We start from the raw sequence: 19981 nt of genomic DNA on the forward strand, positions 1-19981 counted from the left end.
CAACACTTATTTTCCATTTTAAAAAATTAACGCTATGTATATTCTGTTTAAAGTAGAAAAACAGGTAGCAAACCTACACATCCTGCTTCTGTTTACTACCTAGTCCCCTAGGACACACTTCTGTAAAATGAGAGTGATAATAATAACGCCTTCATCAGATGGCTGCTGGGAGGACCTAATGTGATAATTCATATAAAGCCTTAATACAAACTAGGTACTCAATAAATGTTTACTTCCTCTCTTTTTTCACTTAAGAGTATACCAGTCAATTTGTAAGCTCAGCAAACATATTCTCCTGGGTTAAGGTGTCAAGGCAGAGGATTTTATAATAATGAACTCTGGAAATGAAAAGTTAAATAGATGTGTAGTGCATATTATTTGCCAACTATTCTTCCTTAAACATTAGCCAATGTTCAATCTTTAGCTTTAACAGAGGTACTAAAACTAAGCATTTGTCTGACATAACAAGATGCATAGGAAGCCAGCGGCAGTCTCCAATTGGCACATTTAACTAAAAAGACCAACAATTAACCACATGAGTTCTGCTTGCCAATCCTTCCCATGTCCTCCTCCTCAAACACACATACTTTAGACAATGTCTAAGCTATAACCTATGAAAGGCTCAGTTATAAACTTGGGCTGGGACGTACAGTGACCATATGTAGTGGTTGAATTGTGTCCTCCAAAAAGATAATGTTCAAGTCCTAATGCCTGGTATCTGTGAATGTGACCTTATTAGGAAATAGGATCTTTACAGATGTAATCAAGTTAAATGAGGCCTTACCAGATTAGGATGGGCCCTAAATCCAATGACTAGTGTCCTCAAAAGGAGATACGGAGAGACACAGAGGCACAGACACACACAGAGGGAAGACAGCCACGTGAAGAAGGAGGAAGAGATGGAAGTGATGCAGCTACGAGCCAAGGAATGCCAACTGCCAGCAATGACCAGAAGCTGGAAGAGGCAAAGAATTTTTCCCTGGAGGCTTCAGAGGGAGCATCGCCCTATGACACTGTGATTTTGGACTTCTAGCCTCCCAAACTATGAGAGAATAAATTTCTTTTGTTTTAAGCCATCCAGTTTGTGATAATTTGTTTTGGCAGCCCTAGGAAACTAATACACCATATGTGATTTTTGCTTAAAACTGAGCTACTCTGCCTAGTTGAAATGTCAAGAGTGTATCTACTCTAGCTTAATGACTAAAAAAGATGCTACAGACTCTATAGTGTATTTTGGTAATCTCAAGCCTTTCTTTCTGTCCTTCTCATTGTGAGTATCTCCTTTCTATCATCTTAAAATCTGGCACTGTATTGATACTATGGCTCTCACAAAATCTCACACCACTGAGTGGATATCAGTGGATTACAATAAGGGATCAGGTGGCCTAGAGGTTAGAACAAGGTGTTGGAGAGGTCAAAGCCCTGGATCCATACCCCATTCAGAACACTCTGCCCCTAGCCAGCATCTCACAAGTACGGCAGGTCAGAGAGGAGGGGAGTCAGGGCACATTCAGTACCAGGCCTGGAAAGACAACTCAAAACTTATGCTCGTCTTCTCAGTTGCATCACAATAAGATATAAATCCCAAATGCCTAAGAAAACACTATAAGGGCTTGGAAAATACATTAATACAAGAGGATCTTAAAGCTGATACTGAACAGTTATATCAGTGCCTATATTAAATTGGAAAGGTTACCTTTTCTAGGTTGTCTAAGCATCCCACAATAGGCCACGTCTCTTCAAAGCACATGGCACAACTATAACTAATTACTTATCTGTCCTCCCTTCTAGAGGGCAGAGGCCGAGTCTCCTTGTTCAGTGCTGTATCCCCAGGGTCTGGTCAGGGCCCGGCCTGCAGTAGATGCTTAATTAGTATTGCCAGGTGAATGAATGAATAAATGGAGGGGAGAGAGGGTGGGCGGGCTTGTTTCCCTGACCCAAGGGTTCCTGTGCCTTGGGCAGTGATGAGCACGGGGCATACTCACTGTCAAAGAGGATGATCCTGCCATCACCACCACAGGGCTGGGTGTGATCCCCAAAGCAGACGCTGTTGCATTCGGTACTGGCTGCCTCCTCGTACTTCCAGTAGTCAGGATTGTTTCCACAGAAGCAAGCATAGCCTGACTCCATTCCGGCAAACTGCGCAACAGGAAGCAGCACTTGGTGAGCGTCAGTCAGGGGTGTCAGGTGACCTGAAGGAGCCTGGCAGGGTCGATCCCCAGCAAGCAACCAGCCTCATCTTCCCAACCCACCTTGCCCTGGGACCTCTCCCTTGTCCCACTCTCACACACTTCATCACACACTGACCAGTAACTATGCACCACCACCGTGTTTCCCCTTCAGTGAGCCATCCCTTTTTAATGTTTGCATTTCTATGTATTTAAGTAAGTTTAAAGTAGGGGGGGACCTCATTAACTTGAAATATTAGTAATAACAACAGCTAAACATTTTATTGAATGTTTACTATGTGCCAGGTAGTAAGTGCTGTATAGCTAATCCTCCCAGCAAACTCATTATAGGCCCCATTTAAATTTTTTATTTTATTTTTTCTATTACCATACAGTTAAACTATTTATATGGTGTATAGCTCTATGAACTTTAACCCACGTATAGATTTGTGCAACCACCACTACAGGCAGGATATAGAACAAGTGCATCACCCCAACAACCGTCCTTGTGCTATCGCTCTATAGTTCTCCCTCCTATAACCCCTGGCAACCACCAATTAGCTTTCCATTACCAAAGTTTTGTCTTTCAAGAGTGTCATATGGTATAGACTGAATGTCTATGTCCCTTGCAAATTCATATTTTGGAAGCTAATTCCCAACGTGATAGTATTTGGAGGTGGGGCTTTCGGGAGGTGAATGGGTCATGAGCGTGGAGCCCTCATGAATGGGAAGTGCCTTTATGAAAGAGACCCCAGAGTGCTCCCCTCCCCCTTTCCACTGCATGGAACACAGCAAGAAGACGTCTGTCTATGAATCAGGAAATAAGCCCTCACCAGACACCAAATCTGCAAACACCTTGATCTTGGAATTCTCAGCCTCCAGAACTGTGCGAAATGAATGTGTGTTAAGCCACCCAGTCTATGGAATTTTGCTATAGCAGCCAGAACAGACTAAGACATCATATAAGTGGAATCATATAGTATGTAACCTTTTGAGACTGGCTTCTTTCACTCAGCATTAATGTCTTTGAGGGTCATCTGAACTGGTGTGGGTATCAATTGTTTGCTCCTTTTTATTGCTGAGTGGTAGTCCATTGTACGGATGTATCACAGTTGTTAATCCACTGGGTTGTTTCAAGATTTCATGATTATGAATACAGCTGCTATAAACATTTCTGTACAGATTTTTGTGTGAATATAAGTTTTCATTTCTCTAGGGCAAATATCTAGGAATGGGACTGCTGGATTATATGGTAAATTTATGTTTCACTTGATAAGAAATTGCCAAACTGTTTTCCAGAGTGACTGTACCATTTTACATTTGCAACAACAATGTATAAGTCTCAGTTGCTCCATATCCTTGCAACACTTGTTATTATCAGTATATTTTATTTCAGCCATTCTAATAGGCTAACGTAGTAGTATCTCATTGTGGGTTTAATTTGCATTACCCTAATGGCCAATGATATTAAATGCCTTTTCATGTGCTTATTTGACATCTGTATATCCTCTTTGGTGAAGTATCTGTTCAAGTCTTTTGCCCATTTTTTTTTAAACAATTATCCTTTTGTTAAATTTTTTTGAGGCAGATTGGCCCTGAGCTAACATCTGCTGCCAATCTTCCTCTTTTTCTTTTCTCTCCCTAAAGCCCCAGTACGTAGGTGTATATCCTAGTTATAGGTCCTTCTAGTTCTATGTGGGATGCTGCCTCAGCGTGGCTTGATGAGTGGTGAGTAGGTTTGCACCCAGGACCTGAACCGGTGAACCCTGGGCCGCTGAAGTGGAATGCGCAAACTTAACCACTGCACCACTGGGCTAGCCCCTGCCCATTTTTCAATTGGGTTTTTTTTTTTTTTTTTACTATTTAGTTTTCAGAGTTTTTTTTTTTTTTTTTTTTTTAACACGTTCTGGATACAAAGTCCTTTGTTGCAGACGTGATTTTTCTCCCGGGCTGTAGCTTGTCTTTTCATTCTCTTAAAAATGTCTTTCGTAGAGAAAAAGTTTTTAATTTTGGTGAAGTCCAAATTAAAATTTACCAATTTTTTCTCTTATGGATCATACTTTTGGTGTCATGCCTAAGACCTTTTTGCCTAAACTCAGGTCATAAAGATTTTCTCCTCTGTTTTCTTCTAAAAGTTTTATAGTTTTACATTTTACTGTTAGATCTAAGATCCACTTTGGATTCAGCATCTACTTTTGTGTTTAACTTCTTTCAGTTAGCATAATGTTTTGGCGATTCATTTGTGTTGTTGTTTGTATCAGTATGTCTCACTATATCTTTTCTTTTTATTGCTGAGTAGTATTTCACAGTACGGATATACCACAATCTATTTTTCTGTTCATCAGGTAATGGACATTTGGCTTATTTACAGTTTGGGGCTATTGTGAATAATGCTGCTATGAACATTCATGTAAGTCTTTGTGTGAACATAGGTTTTTATTCTCTTCGGTAAATACCCAGGTGTGGTATTACTGAGTTGAAAGACAGGTGTATATTTACCTTTATAAGAACCCTCAAGAGCTTTCTTCTAAGAAGCTGCACCATTTTACATTCCTACTAGCAGTCTATGAGAGTTCCAGTTGCTCCACATTCTTAACAATTTTTAGCATTTTCTGTATTTTTTAATTTCATCATGCTAGGGGATGTGTAGTGGTAATTCATTGTGGTTTTAATTTGTATTTCCCTGATAACTAGTGATGTTGAACATCTTTTCATGTGTCTTTTGGCCATCCATGTATCTTCTTTGGTGAAATGTCTATTCAAATCTTTTGCCCATTTTTAAATTGAGTTGCCTCATTATCGAGTTGTAAGAGTTCTTTATATATTCTGTATAGAAGTCCTTTATCAAATATATATTTGGGAACTACTTTCTCCCAGTTTGTGGCTTGTCTTTTTATTTTCTTAACTCTGGTTTTTCAAGATAAGATTTTAATACTGATTAAGTCCAATTTACCAACTTTTTCTTTTATGGTTTGTGTTTTTTTGTGTCCTGTTTAAGAAATCCTTGTCTAATCCAATGTCATAAGATTTGCTGTATTTTTTTAGAAGTTTAATAGTTTTAAGCTTTTTTTAATTGATATGTAATTTATATAACATAAAATTTACCATTTTAAAGTGTAGTTTCAGTGATTGTTAGTATATTCACTATGTTGTACAACTATCACCACTAATTCCAGAACACTTCCATCACCCAGAAAAGAAACTCTGTACCAATTAGCAGTAGTCCTAATTCCTCCCACCTCCCGGCAACCACTAACCTACTGACTCTAAGGATGTGAATATTCTGGACACTTAATATAAATGGAATCATACAACATGTGGCCTTTTGTGTCTGGTTTCTTTCACTCAGCATAATGTTTTCAAGGTTCATCTATATTGTAGCATGCATCAGTACCTAATTTCTTTTTATTGTCTGAGTACTATTCCATTGTATGTATACACAACATTTTGTTTATCTATTCACCAGGTGATGGACATTTATATTGTTGCCACTTTTTGGCTAATATGAATAACACTGCTATGAACATTCATGTACAAGTTTTATGTGAACATATGTTTTCAACTGTCTTGGGTACCTAGGAGTGGAATTGCTGGGTCATAAGGTAATTCTATGATTAAAGTTTTGATGAACTGCCAAACTGTTTTCCACAGCAGCTGCACCATTTTACATTTCCAAGAGCAATGTATGAGGGTTCCAATTTCTCCACATCCTCACCAACATTTGTTTTTGTCTTTTTTTTTCTTGGTAGTTTTTAAAAAAACTACGGCCACCCTAGGTTATTTATTGTGTGAAGTGGTATCTCATTATGGTTTTGATTTGCATTTCCCTAAAGACTAATGATATTGAGCACCTTTTTGTGTGCTATTGCCATTTATATATATCTTCTATGGGGAAATGTCTATTCAAATCCTTTGCCAGTTTTTCAATTGGGTCATTTGTCTTTTTATTGTTGAGTTGTTAAAGTTCTTTATATATTCTGGACGTTAGATCCTTATTCAGATACGTGATTTGCAAATATTTTCTTTCATTCTGTGAGTTGTTATTTCAATTTCTTAATAGTGTCCTTGACATACAAAAGTTTTAAATTTTGGTGAACTCCAAATCACCCATTTTTAGTTTGATTGCTTGTGCTTTTGGTATCATAACTAAAAAATCATTGCCTAATCCAAGGTCATGCATATTTATACCTATGCTTCTGTCTAAGAGTTTTATAGTTTTACCTGTTACATTTAGGTCTTTGATCCACTTTTAATTAATTTTTATATATGGTGTAAGGCAGGGGGGCCAAATTCATTCTTTTGCCTGTGGTTATCCAATTGTCCCAGCACCATTTGTTGAAAAGACTATTCTTTCCCCATTGAATAATATGGCACCCCTATGAAAAATCGACTGACCTTAAGTAAATGTGTGGGTTTATTTCTAGACTCTAAATCCTATTCCATTGCTCTATATGTCCATCTTTATGCCAGTACCATAGCTCCTTCTTCAGCAGCAAAATTTAAAGTTAATTTTTGTCTATGGTGTGATGTAAGGATAGAGGTTCATTGTTTTTTTTTCATAAAGAGCTCCAGTTTTTCTCCAGAACCATTTGTTGAAAGACTATCCTTTGTTCCACTGAATTACCTTGGCATCTTTGTTGAAAATCAATTGTTCGTATAAGTACAAGTCTATTTCTGGACTCTCTATTTGATTCCGTTGATCTACAGCAGAGGTTGGAAAACTTTTTCTATAACAGGTCAGATAATAAATGTTTTCAGCTTTGTGGACCACACAGTCTCTTCTCAAGTAATGAACTTTGCTGTTATAACATGAAAGCAGCCATAGACAATATGTAAATGAAGGAGTGTGGCTATGTTTCAATAAAACTTTATTTACAAAAACAGGTGGGTGGTAGGATTTGGCCCACATGCCATTGTTTGCTAACTCCTGATCTATGTGACATACCACTCTCTTGATTATTATAGCTTTATAGAAAGTCTTGATATCAGGCAGGGTAAGTACTCCAAAGTTGATCTTTTTCAAAATTATTTTGGTTATTCCAGGTTCTTTGCCTTTCCATATAAATTCTCGGGTCAGCTTGTCAATTTTTTTCAAAAAATATGCTATGATTTTGATTGGGATTGCATTGAATCTATAGATCAATTTAGGGAGAATTGACATTTTAACAATATTGAGTCTTCCAATCCATGAACAATGTCTCTATCTCCATTTATTTAGGTCTTTAATTTTCCCTTGCAATGTTATGTAGTCTTTAATATCTTTTGTTAAATTTATCATTATTCATGCTACTATAAACGGAATTTAAAATTTTTATTTTCTAATTGTTCACTGCTAGTATATGGAAATGCAACTGATTTTTGTATATGACCTTATAACCTGCAACTTCACTAAATTCACTTATTAGTTCTAGAAGCTAATTTATAGACTCCTTAGAATTGTCTATATATATGATCACGTTGTCCATAAATAAAGAAAATTTTACTTCTTCCTTTCCAACCTACATGCCTTTTCTTTTTTTTCCCTTATTTCACTTGCAAGGACCTCCAGTGCAATGTTGAATAGAAGAGGTGAGAGTAGGCATCATTGTTCCTGATCTTAGGTAGAAAGCACTCAACCTTTTGCCATTGAATATGATGTTAGCTTTAGGGTTTTTCGTAGGTGCTCTTAATCAGGTTGAGGTAGTTCCCTTCTATTCCTAGTTTGCTAATGACTTTTATCATTGATAGGTGCTGTATTTTCTCAAATGCTTTTGCTATATTTTTATTTTGAAGTAATTTCAAATCCAGAACAGAAAAAGTACAAGAACAATACAAAGAACTGCCCCTATCCCTTTCACCTAGAGACCCCCATTCAAGTTGGCAACTGCCTGAATCACATCCTTTGTAGAAAAGGATCCAATCTAGGATCACAGATGTACTTAGTTGTCAGGTCTCTTCAGTCTCCTTTAATCCGGAATACTTCATTGGTCCTTCCTTGACCCCTGTGACCTTAACATTTTTGAAGAATAAAGGCCAGTCATTTTGTAGAACGTCCCTCGTTTCAGGTTTGTCTACATTTCCCCATTATTAGATTCATATTATGCATTTTTGGCAGAAATATCACCAAAGTGATGTTATGCTCTTGACAGGTTAGGTAGTACATGCCAATTTTCTCCACCGGAGAATTACTTGTTTTCCCTTTATAGTATTTTGTGGGGAGATCTTTGAGACTATATAAATATCCTGTTCCTCATGCAACTTTTACCCATTTACCAGTAGATGAGGACATGGGATATTTGCATGCCTTGATATATGTTCTTTAAATCAATTATTACTATGATAGTTGCCAAATGGTGAATTTTCTAATTCCATCATTTCTTATACATTTATTAGTTGGCATGCTCCTATATGGAAATGCTTTTCTTCTCATTTATTTATTTATATCAGCATGGATTTGAGGATTCTTATTTAATTCAGTGGAGTGTATTTATTACTGTCATTATTTGTTTTGAAGCACCAACTATGTCAGATTTGGCCAGTGGAGACTCTTTAAGCTGGTTCCTATGTACTTTTGACAAGGGCCTATCACTCCTTACTTTCTTATAATTTCAGGATCATCTAGCATATTCTCAGAACCAGCTCTAGAATCAGCAATTTTCTCCAAAGAGCCCCAGTTCTTCTTAATGGAGAACAGTGTTCAGAAACCAAGGTTGCACTATACTAATAACTTCAACCACTGTCTAACACTATAGGCTTCATTCCAGTTTTCCCTAGCTCCCTTCTCCAAAGTGAAAAATCTGGCTCCCATTATCCTCAATATATTTACTTATATGCTCAATCCCTTTGCAAGCAACCAATCACTTGACCATGCTGGGCCAACCGCCTTGCTAAGCCACCTGCCTCTCACAGGCCCTGAACCCTGCCAGCCTACTCTCCTTGCTTGGGCCTGATTAATGACTTTTTGACAGGGAGGGAGGAAGGAAGGGAGGAAGGAAGGAAGGAAGGAAGGAAGGAAGGAATTTTCTTTTTTTGATATAACAAACAATAGTATTACTGAACCTTAATGGCCAAGGAATGTACTTCAGATAGAGGAATGAAGAGGAAGAAAAGTAAATATTTTGGACTAGTGTCCAGGCTAGGGTCCCTTGATGTATCAAGGAAGTAACCACTACCTTGGCTTATTCCCAGATCCTCTGTGGAGTCAGAGATGTCCCTGCTCATAACATACAAGGGAACAAGGAAATACATAACTCTGTCAGAGGTCAAATAGGGATGCAGATATTGGGGATTTTCCTCTCCTTTTCTCCTGGTCTTTAGACAAGATTGCTGCCTCATGCTCCTGAATCCCAAGCCCCACTCTTCTTCCAACTTCTCCTTGGCAGACAAGTAGAGTTGAATGGCTTTACAGGTTGTTTTAAAAAAAATGTATATATATTTTTAAGTTATCTCAGCAGAATGCATGTACATCTTTATCTTTTTCTGCAGATATACAGCCACAGAACTATTACCTTGAACCTCTGACTCCGACAAAAACTGATGCAGGTTTGTATGGTAAGTTTGTTAGACGTTTTACTGGCGCCAGTTAGAGGAGGTGGGTTTCCATGATCCTTGTAGCAGCCAAGGTTTCCAGGCACTGGAGAAAAAAGAAAAACAAAAGAATTTCACAACACCTGGCTGTGAAACACCAAAAAGGAAAAGCAATTTGTGCCAGGTACTTTCATCTCAGCCAATATTTCCACTCCTAAGGTACAAATAAATAACAAGCAATAAGCTTTAAAAATGGAAGCCTTAGCGTCCTCAGCTAAATGCTATGTTTTTGTTTTATTTTGAAGAGTATGTGAGGCCCAGGTCCACATTTAACTAACCCTAAGAAATATTTTACCTGTTCGATATTGATAGAATTTAGTATTGAAGAGAACTAGGAACAATTTCCCAAAAATAGAGAAGCTACAATACGTAAATTATGTTTCAGAGTCACTGGAGGGCAGGAACAGCCCTTAGAAGCCCATCATCCTATCCCTTGTCCTTCCTCTTGCTCCTTAAAAAGCTCTCCAAGGTCCCTTGGTGAATGTTATTAGTTTCCTATTGCTGCTGAAATAAATTACCACAAATCTAGTGGCTTAAAACAGTATAAATTCATTATCTTATAGTTCAGGAGGTCTGAAGTACTAAATGAGTCTTCCAAGACTAAAATCAAGGTGTCAGCAGAGCTGTGTTCCTTCTGGACGCTCAAGGGAAGAATCTGTTCCTTGCCTTTTCCATCTCCTAGGAGCTGCCCCTATTCCTCTGCTTGTGGCTGCACCATTTCAGCCTCTGCTTCCGTCATCAGATTTCTTTCCCTCCCTCTGCTTCCATCATCACATCACCTTCTCTGACGCTGATCCTCCTGCCTCTCTGTTATACAAACCTCTGTGATTACATTGGGCCTACCTGGATAATTCAGGATAATCTCTTCATTTCAAAATCCTTAATTTAATCACATTTGCAAAGTCCCTTATACCATGTAACGTAACATATTCAAAGATTCCAGGGATTACAACACAGACATCTTTGTGAGGCCATTATTCAGCTTACCACAATGAACATATTAGTGTTTCATAACCACACAATCAGATGGTTTGGTCTAGCAGAAAAAGCTGTATCTGAGAATAAGGAAATCTGAATTTATGCACCAACTGTGGGAGACAGCTTTCAAAGATGGCCCTCAATGATCCTCACCACCTGGTATTCACACTCTTGTGTAATCCCCTCCCTTGAGCGTGGGCTGGACTAGATTTTGACCAACAGAATGTAGCAAAGTTGATGGGATGCTACTTCTGTGATTAGGTTAGAAGAGACTAATTCTGTCTTGCTAGTAGACTCTCTCTATTGCCTTCTTGGCTTATATACTTTGATGAAGCAATATGCCCTGTCACAAAGGCCATGTAGCAAGCAAATGAGGGTGGCCTTCTGCCAACAGCCAGCAAGACACCAAGACTTTCAGTTTCTGCAAAGACTAAATCCTACCAAAACTATGTGGGCTTGAAGTAGATCCTTCCCCAGTAGAGCCTTCAGATGAGACTCCAGCCCTGGCAGGCACCTTGACTGCAGCCTCATGAGATACCCTGAAGCAGAGAACCCAGTGAAGCCATGTCCAGATTTTCTGACCTACTGAAAGCATGAGACAATAAATGTGTGATGTATGTATGTATGTATGTATTTACTTACTATGTATGTATGTATGTATGTATGTATGAATGAATGAATGAATGAATGAAGATCAGCCCTGAGCTAACATCCATGCCAATCCTCCTCTTTTTGCTGAGGAAGACTGGCCCTGAGCTAACATCCGTGCCCATCTTCCTCCACTTTATATGGGACGCCGCCACAGCATGGCTTGACAAGCGGTGTGTCGGTGTGCGCCTGGGATCCGAACCTGGGCCACCAGCAGCAAAGCATGCGCACTTAACCACTACGCCACAGGGCCGGCCCTAAATGTGTGTTGTTTTAAATCACTAAGTTTTAGGGTAATTTGTTACACAACAATAGATGACTAATACACCTATATAATAGATACTAAATATATGTTTATTGAATGAAGAAATGAATTTATTGTGGGCTGTGGACAAATCAACCTCTCTAGACCTTAGTTTTCCATCTGTGTTATTAATTTATGAATCATTTTGCTATCAGGTGAAGTTCTTTTCCTACTTTCTCTGTTTGGCTGCTCATAGTTTATATAATTGAAGATATAACAAGACATGAATGGGGCCTGGTCCTAGGAGCACTTCTAGGTCTGTTAAGAGTTATACATTATCCACTTCCAAAGTGAGTCACATAGACTCTTAGAAAGCATTTTTCCTTCAAGACTGGAAAACAGCATGGTCCAGATAAGCTTTATATCCACATTAGTCTTTTGGCATATAAAAATATACACATGTGTATGTATGTATGTATACACACACACTTTTTAATTTCTGCCACCATCCACATCTAACCAGCTCATTTTAAATTGGCAGGAAGTACCTCTGCTAACCCAAACAGTCACACTTTCCCCTCTAAGCCAAGTGGTTACCCTTCTCCCTTGCGTCACACATGGTTCAAATATAACAAACATGGCTCACCACACAAATGTTAAAATGCATCTTTCGGAAACAAACCAAATCTCTATAGCAGCAAATGTAAACATAAAAGCTCTAGGCAGTAGGAGTCCAGTGTTCAGTGGAAGTCTGCCTTGGGAATGTCTGGGTTTTCGAGTTTAAACAAATGCAGTGAGTTAAGCACTCTGGCAGGGGTGGGGGGGTGGTGGTAGAGGGGTGGGGATACCACATAAGCCGAGTTTGTTAAAGGGACCTTGCATATGGAAACCTGAGCCATACATTTAATGGTTTTTAATAAGAACTACTTGATCATGATCATCTTGGTCATTTACTGTGATTTTTGTCTCATTTATTCCATTATGCTCACAAGTAAGCATGTTATTATGTATTAGTTTATAGAGAGCCCAAGGCACATAACATAAAAGTTAAGATTAGACATAAACAAGGCCAGGGGTTGCATTAATGCTGCTGGAACCTATAAGCTCTATTCACAATTCAGTGAGCAAATCCAGGCAGCTCACATTCCAGTGGGGCAGTGAGGTCCCAAAACACACCATGGGGTAGATCACCGGACATCAGAACACACCATGCTGTTGCTCCAACCATTTGAACGTCAGTGGCCTGAAGTATCAACCCTGCTGCCCAAGTCAATCACTTGCCAGACAGTGTCAATTCTAACTCCTAAAATATTGCAGACATCTGTCCACGTCTCTCTATCCAAGCTGCCACTTCCCCAGTTCAGGCCATCATCTCCCCTCACTAAGACCACTGGATTGGCCTCCTATTCCATCTTCCTGTTTCTAGGCTCACCCTACTCTAATCTAGTTAGTACACTGCAACCAGTACACTCCAGGCAGAAGGAATAGCAAGTGCAAAGGCCTAAGGCAAGAATGACCTTGGCCTTTGCAGGAAGAAAAAGAAATGAGCATAACCAGTGACAGAGAGAGAGAAAAGCAGCAGGAGCTAGAGAGGTACGCAGGGGCCTTGCCTAAAACCATCAAAGCTCGCTGGTTGTCCCTCAGGATAAAGTCCAAATTTTCTCACATGGTACACAAGACCCTGCCTGATCTGTGCTGCTCCCCTTCTCTCCCCTGCCAGCATGACCCCTCTCTCTATGCCTTGGCTCACATTCTATATAAAGGCCAAATCAGATTGTAGTGTATTTGCAAATTTCACAATTACACATTACTCTTTGGCCTCTGGACTTTTACACACGCTATTCCTTCTGCTTGGAATACTCTTCCCTGCATAAGATTGCAGCCTGAGCATCATTCCCCCTAGAAAGCCCCATGGCCGTCCCATCATCCCCTCCCTCACAAATAAGGTTATATGCTCCTGCTGTGTAATTCTACAGCAGCCTATGCTGAGTTTGATTCTAAACACTTGTTTACGTGTCTCTCTCCCCGATTAACCATGAACAATTTAAGGGTGACACTGTACCTTCCACACACCACTGTATTCCCAGGGCCTGGCACGGTCCCAGTTACACAGCAGATGCTCTAAAACTGTGTGCTGAATCAACAAGCACCTTCCGTGTCCCCAGCTGAAACCATGGAGTGAGCAGGTAAAGGCACTTCTTAGGCAGCAGTGAATGAAGAGAGCAGAGCTGATCTGCATCACAACATCCACTTAAAGCTAGTAAGGACTGGTTTTACTCCTGCCTGCTCACCTACTCTATGGCTATCTAGAAATACCATTCTAGATAACTGAGTTTTCCATATAGGTTAACCTTAAAACTTAAAATTTTATCTTTATCATTTTGGATGAAACTTTTCTAAAATGCATTAGTCAGGGCCAGCCCCGTGGCTTAGCAGTTAAGTGCGTGCGCTCCGCTACTGGCACCCCGGCGCGCACCAACGCACCGCTTCTCCGGCCACGCTGAGGCCGCGTCCCACATACAGCAACTAGAAGGATGTGCAGCTATGACAGACAACTATCTATTGGGGCTTTGGGGAAAAAAAAAAAGGAAGAGGATTGGCAATAGATGTTAGCTCAGAGCCAGTCTTCCTCGGCAAAAAGAGGAGGATTCGCACAGATGTTAGCTCAGGGCTGATCTTCCTCACAAAAAATAAATAAATAAAATAAAATAAAATGCATTAGTTATTTCTTCAAAAAAATTTAATTAGTTTAACCTACTTTAAATTTTTCTTGGTGGCTTGAGGTCATCAAATGTACTTTACCAAATGGCCCCAGACTGTTGTGCTTTTCTATATTCTTGTGTCTGACTGTAACAACTAACCTGGGGGCTGGACCCCTGGCGTAGCGGTTAAGTGTGTGCACTCCGCTGCTGGCGGCCCGGGTTCGGATCCCGGGCTTGCACTGATGCACCGCTTGTCAGGCTATGCTGTGGCGGCGTCCCATATAAAGTGGAGGAAGATGGGCACAGATATTAGCCCAGGGCCAGTCTCCTCAGCAAAAAGAGGAGGATTGGCATGGATGTTAGCTCAGGGCTGATCTTCCTCACAAAAAAAATAAATAAACAAAACAGTTAATCTGTCTCCTTGGTTACTGCCGAGGCTGCTGAACCCTCAGAACGTTAGAACTGCAAGGAGTCTTAGAGAGCATCTACTTCTTGCTACTGTCAGCACCAGCAGTCTTTGCTCACTCTCTTCTTAATATGCTACGTCTTAGGCTTAGAACAAAATTACCGAGCTTATTAGAATTATGTGAAAAATAAGAATAAATCGTTTCTAAAAGAGGGAAGGGCTTTATGCTCCCTACTTTCTGCCATCCGTATTGTAGCTCAGGAGTTGTTTTTGCATACTTACTTCCCAGTACTCGGCAATATTCTGAAGGGCACTGGTGCTACTATCATCTGTCCAGAAGCAGCCAGCGTTTTGCAGCAATCACAAACGTGGGCTTTGGAGTCAGACTGACCCGAGGGTGAATTGTGGCCCATTCACCATAGCCTTTCTAAGCTCGGTTTCATCAACAGTAGAATGAGGAAAAATAGGGGCCTCAAAGAGTTCTTCTGAGAATTAAAATGAGGTAAATAAAGTAAACACCACAAGGCCTGGCAAGATGGTATGTGCTGAATAAATAGTGTTTATTATCATTATATATAATAAGACTTTCATCATTCACCACACAAACAAGAACAACTGGCTTAGTAATAGAAAAGTAAAATAGCATCGAATTAAAAGACCAAATCAAAGGCAGCCACCTCAGAAAACTGGGTTTGAGTCCAAATATTAAAATATTAATCTCTTACATCTGGAGAGTGTATGGTGCACTTTCACGTAAGCATCTGACATGAAACTCACAGCCCTTTCAGGAAGGCAGGACAGATGATGTTATTCCCATGTGACAGAGAAGAAAACACAGTTTCGCAAGATTAAGGGCCTTGCATGGGGACACACGATGGAAGTGGAGAGCAGAGTTAGCTCCAGGGTTGCAGATTCTCACGCCATGGTTTTCTTCTTGCTGTCCCAGGCCCCCTTTCCTCGTAGGGTCAGTCTGGGGAGCCAAATGAAAATGACTCCCTGAGATTAGAGACTGAATTCTCAAACACCCTAGTCCCTCAATACTCTGTGCAACACGAGGCCAGCCTCTGAGACAGTGGCCAGCCTCTGAGGGGTGCCACTGCCCTCTGACTCGCACTGGAAAGTGTGGCTCCAAGTCTCGCCGGAGAAGACACGTCATGTAGTCTACAAAAGCATTATTGGTCAACTGAGTGGATTTCCAGACCATGTCCCACCCTCAGCTCTTCCCAGAAGCAGGGAGGAAAAGTCCATTTGAAAAAGGATATTTGTTCTCAAATTCCTTTTTACTTTCAAGACCACTTTAAAGTCCTGTGGCTTGGTCATGCATTTTTCCTGTTACCAAAGAGGCTCCATCACTTTCAATTTTTAAAAAAATCATCTTAAAATACAAATGGACCCCTTGTTTATCATAGTTGATGCTTTAAAACTCATGACAGTTAATTACAAACATTCTCTTCAGAGTTCTTTTTTTTTTTTTTTTTTAAAGATTTTATTTATTCATTTTTTTCCCCCCAAAGCCCCAGTAGATAGTTGCATGTCATAGGTTCACATCCTTCTAGTTGCTATACGTGGGACTCGGCCTCGCGTTGGACGGAGAAGTGGTGCCTCGGGGCGCGCCCGGGATCCGAACCCGGGCCGCCCGCATCAGAGCGCGCGTACTTAACCGCTAAGCCACGGAGCCGGCCCGTCTTCAGAGTTCTTGACACAGAAAAGTTTTAGAGGCAGCTGAGGGGAGATGGTCTTCTGTTCGGATTAACCCAGGAACTATTGTTCTTTTACTGTCACAAGGAACTGTTGGGAAGCAACTAGGTAGGGTTACTAAACACTTGTTACATTTGGATATAACTGTGGCCTCAATGTGAAGGTGCTACACACATCTCCATGGGTGCCTCTACGGCTGACAGCTCTTTTCTGAGAACCAACTATTGCCCACGGCACCTTCTCAGAGGATCTGCTCCCATAACTGCTGCTGCTTGGGGAAAAGCCGAAGGACCCCATCCTCTGGCCACAGCTGACTCCCACTGGGGCCACCAGATTCTCTCTCCCAGGAAGCTGGAATTGGGATTCCAGTTTGTGAATTGCAGGCACTGGACTTGTAGGGTTCTGTCAAGTAGGGGTTAAGGCAAGTAGCCATATCTGGGCCACATGAGTTGATGAGTGAGCTGATTCTGCTGGTCCACAAAGAGGAAAAAGAACGGACACCATGCCGAGAGAGAGGCAGAGATGAGAGACCACGTGGCCTCAGAGAGAGATGGCAAGAGTGGATACTTCCTTTCCCGGTTCTTGGGACACAGAGTTTGGGTTCTGTGATATATACTTTCAATGTCTTTCCAACAAATCCCTTCTGCTCAAGTTAGCTTGAGTGAGTTCTATTCCTGGCAATAAAACAATTCCTGACATAGACAGAGAGCTGGTTGATTATGGTAAAAGCTCAATTTGAACACAAATCTTCAGATGGTAATTTGCATAAGAAGTAGTCCTGACTGTTACTGTGTTTTCTATTCCAGTGCTCTGACCAGATCTGGGATATTTTTTTAAGAAACTAGAAGCAAAGTTCTCGTCCTGTGTTTTAGAAAACTCTTCCCTGGCTCTCCAGAACTCCTTCTACTTTCTTTTTTTTCCTGAGGAAGATTGGCCCTGTGCTAATATCTATTGCCAATCTTCCTCTTTTTGTTTTTTTTTCTTTTTTCCCCCCAAAGCCCCAGTACATAGTTGTATATCATAGTTATAGAACTGTAGCTCTTCTATGTGGGACGCTGCCTCAGCATGGCTTGAGGAGCAGTGAGTAGGTCTGCACCCAAGATCTGAACCGGTGAAGTCCGGGCCACCAAAGCGGAATGCAGCAACTTAATCACTATGCCACCCGGCCGGCCCCCTTACTTTTTCTTATAAGTAAAATCTGCTTCTTCAGAAACGATGCGGCAACTCTGTTTATTTTAAATGTCATTTAACTTTGCATGGTAGAGACTATCTTCTGGCCCAGGGACTCCACGTTGGTGCCTCAGTAGCTGATTTCTCCCCTTTGTGGGAACAAGGACTAAGTACACAGGAGATGATGCCACTGGTGTCTTATGAGAGGACCAATCATTTAGAATACTTCCTTCAGAGCATCAATGGGTTAAGTGTGGATTATTCCACACTCGCAGCCCGTGACCACTAGCACACTTTACCCCATCTTGTCCATCTGCAACTTCCATTCCAAGTCTGACAGCTGCCATCTTGGTCCAAGTGCTATCACAATATGGCCCCACCCTGCCTCTATAACTTTATTCTAAACATCAACTTTCCTTTTCAGTCACTCTGATTCTTCAAGCAGCCCTACTCATGTCTGAGTCTATATCAACTCACCCAAATAAATAAGTAAACACAGCTTTTTCTTCCCCTATGAAGTTTTACATTTAGGAGAAGGTAGTAAGAGTTCCTAACAGTACTGACCCCCATACAGCCCTGACGTATCACAGTGGTAGTTCTCTTCTGGTGGGAGTTCCTTCTCTGAAACTTAATTTCTGGTGATTTAATGTGGTAGACAGTTTTCAAAGGAGACTCTAATAATTTTTCCCTTCCCTGTACATGTGTGTTGCACCCCACTTTAGGAGTTGGAATTAATTTCCTCTTGAATCTGGGTTGGCTTTGCAACTTGCTTTGATCAATAGAATGTGGTGGACTTCTGAGTTCATGCCTTAAGGGGACTGGCAGCTTCTGCTCCCTCTCTCTTGGAAGCCAGCCACCATATAAGAGATCTGAATATGCTGCTGGAAAGAGAGGTCACCCAGGTAGAGGAAGGAAGCCATCTAGGATGTCCTAGCCCCAGCAGAGCCCCCAGGTAAATGCAGCCACCTGACTGAGCCTAGATGAGAGTAGCAGAACTGCCCAGCTGAAACTCAGCCAACCCACAGAATCAGGAGAAATGATCAGCTGTTGTTGTTTTAAGCTACTAGGGTTTGGGGTGGCTTGTTATGCAGTAACAGACAACTGAAACACCTTACTTGACAAAAGGTCAGTCCAAGTTCAAGAGGAATGATAGAGCTGTGTCTCTGGGAAGAAGCGCTCAGTTTGTTGACTTAGACTTTTTTTTCAGCGACACCACAAATATCCCAGGCACAGAACCACAGAGTCATCTTTCACTCTTCCTGCTGTTTCATCCCTTATGTACTCCACTTGTCATCAAGTTCTATCTTCTTTCTAAACGCATCTTGGATTTAACCCTTCCTGTCTTATCTCACTGCTGTCATCATAGCCCAGGCCCTTATCCCCTGGATTTAGAAATCTACACCCATCCTCTCCTCCCCACACTTCCTTCTTCCGATCCATCCTGTAAACGGACACTGGGCTGATCTTCCTAAACTAGGGCTTTCAGCATGTCAGTTCCCATCTACTCAACTCTGGCTTTCAAGGTCTGACCTGGTTCCTCTCTGTCTACTCCTCTACTCAGGCAGCTTGGTTCCCAACCTACACACATACCAATCCCGTACCCTTCCTCAAGTCTGTCAGGCTGTTCCCTGACCCATCCAGCCCCATCCACCTTTCTCTGTAATGATGCCTCCAACCTCCACAACCTTTACTGAGCCCTCTCATCTTCAAATACTCACAGCACTCTACCTCATAATTCAATCTTATTTATATAAGTGGTGGGCAGCTCTCCAATTTTCTCCTATGTTTATAACGCAGATTCCTAATTATATCATCAGATTGAGGATAGGGACTATTTCTCACATTTTTGTATATTCCTCACAGGCAAGTGCTAGTGGAAAGATTTTCAGTAAAATCATCCTTATTGATCTGAATGATTTTCCCTTCTTAAGTTATTAGTATGCTTTACCCAACAGTGCTTTAGAACATTTTGGAAATACAGTATATAGCTGTCACTGAGGAAAACGTCCATTTGGTTCAGAAAGTCTGTATTTTTTTATGGGAAATTAAATAATATCCACTGCCAAAAACAAGGAACAATCGAGCATATGCCAGATATGAAACTGTAAACTGCATTGTAATGCGGGGCCTCTTATGTTCCCCGAGTGCAGTGCCACACCAGGCCCCAGGGGAATGGCCACCACAGCAGCTTAGGCAGGCTACTGAGCCCCATGGCCAATCAGATAAAAAAGGAATGACAAGGGCCAGCCCCGTGGCTTAGCGGTTGGGAGCGCGCGCTCCGCTGCTGGCGGCCGGGGTTCGGATCCCGGGCGCGCACCGATGCACCGCTTCTCCGGCCATGCTACGGCCGCGTCCCACATACAGCAGCTGGAGGGATGTGCAGCTATGACATACAGCTATC

The 19981-nt window shown here is 41.1% G+C and overlaps 1 protein-coding gene across 3 annotated transcripts in view; it reads right to left on the bottom strand.

The window, feature by feature from the left end:
• Nucleotides 1–19981, bottom strand: part of KREMEN1 (kringle containing transmembrane protein 1) — a 70171-nt gene that overhangs the window by 16504 nt on the left and 33686 nt on the right. For all 3 annotated transcript variants that reach the window (XM_087424007.1, XM_087424005.1, XM_087424006.1), the window contains 2 exons: nucleotides 9656–9780; nucleotides 1986–2139 (listed from right to left, as the gene is read on the bottom strand). In XM_087424007.1, coding sequence (XP_087280133.1) covers nucleotides 1986–2139; nucleotides 9656–9780 — 279 coding nt within the window. The remainder of the gene's footprint in view (nucleotides 1–1985; nucleotides 2140–9655; nucleotides 9781–19981) is intronic.

This window comes from Ceratotherium simum, chromosome 35, assembly GCF_057802395.1.
Source record: "Ceratotherium simum simum isolate JZ-2026a chromosome 35, ASM5780239v1, whole genome shotgun sequence".
NCBI lineage: Eukaryota > Metazoa > Chordata > Mammalia > Perissodactyla > Rhinocerotidae > Ceratotherium > Ceratotherium simum.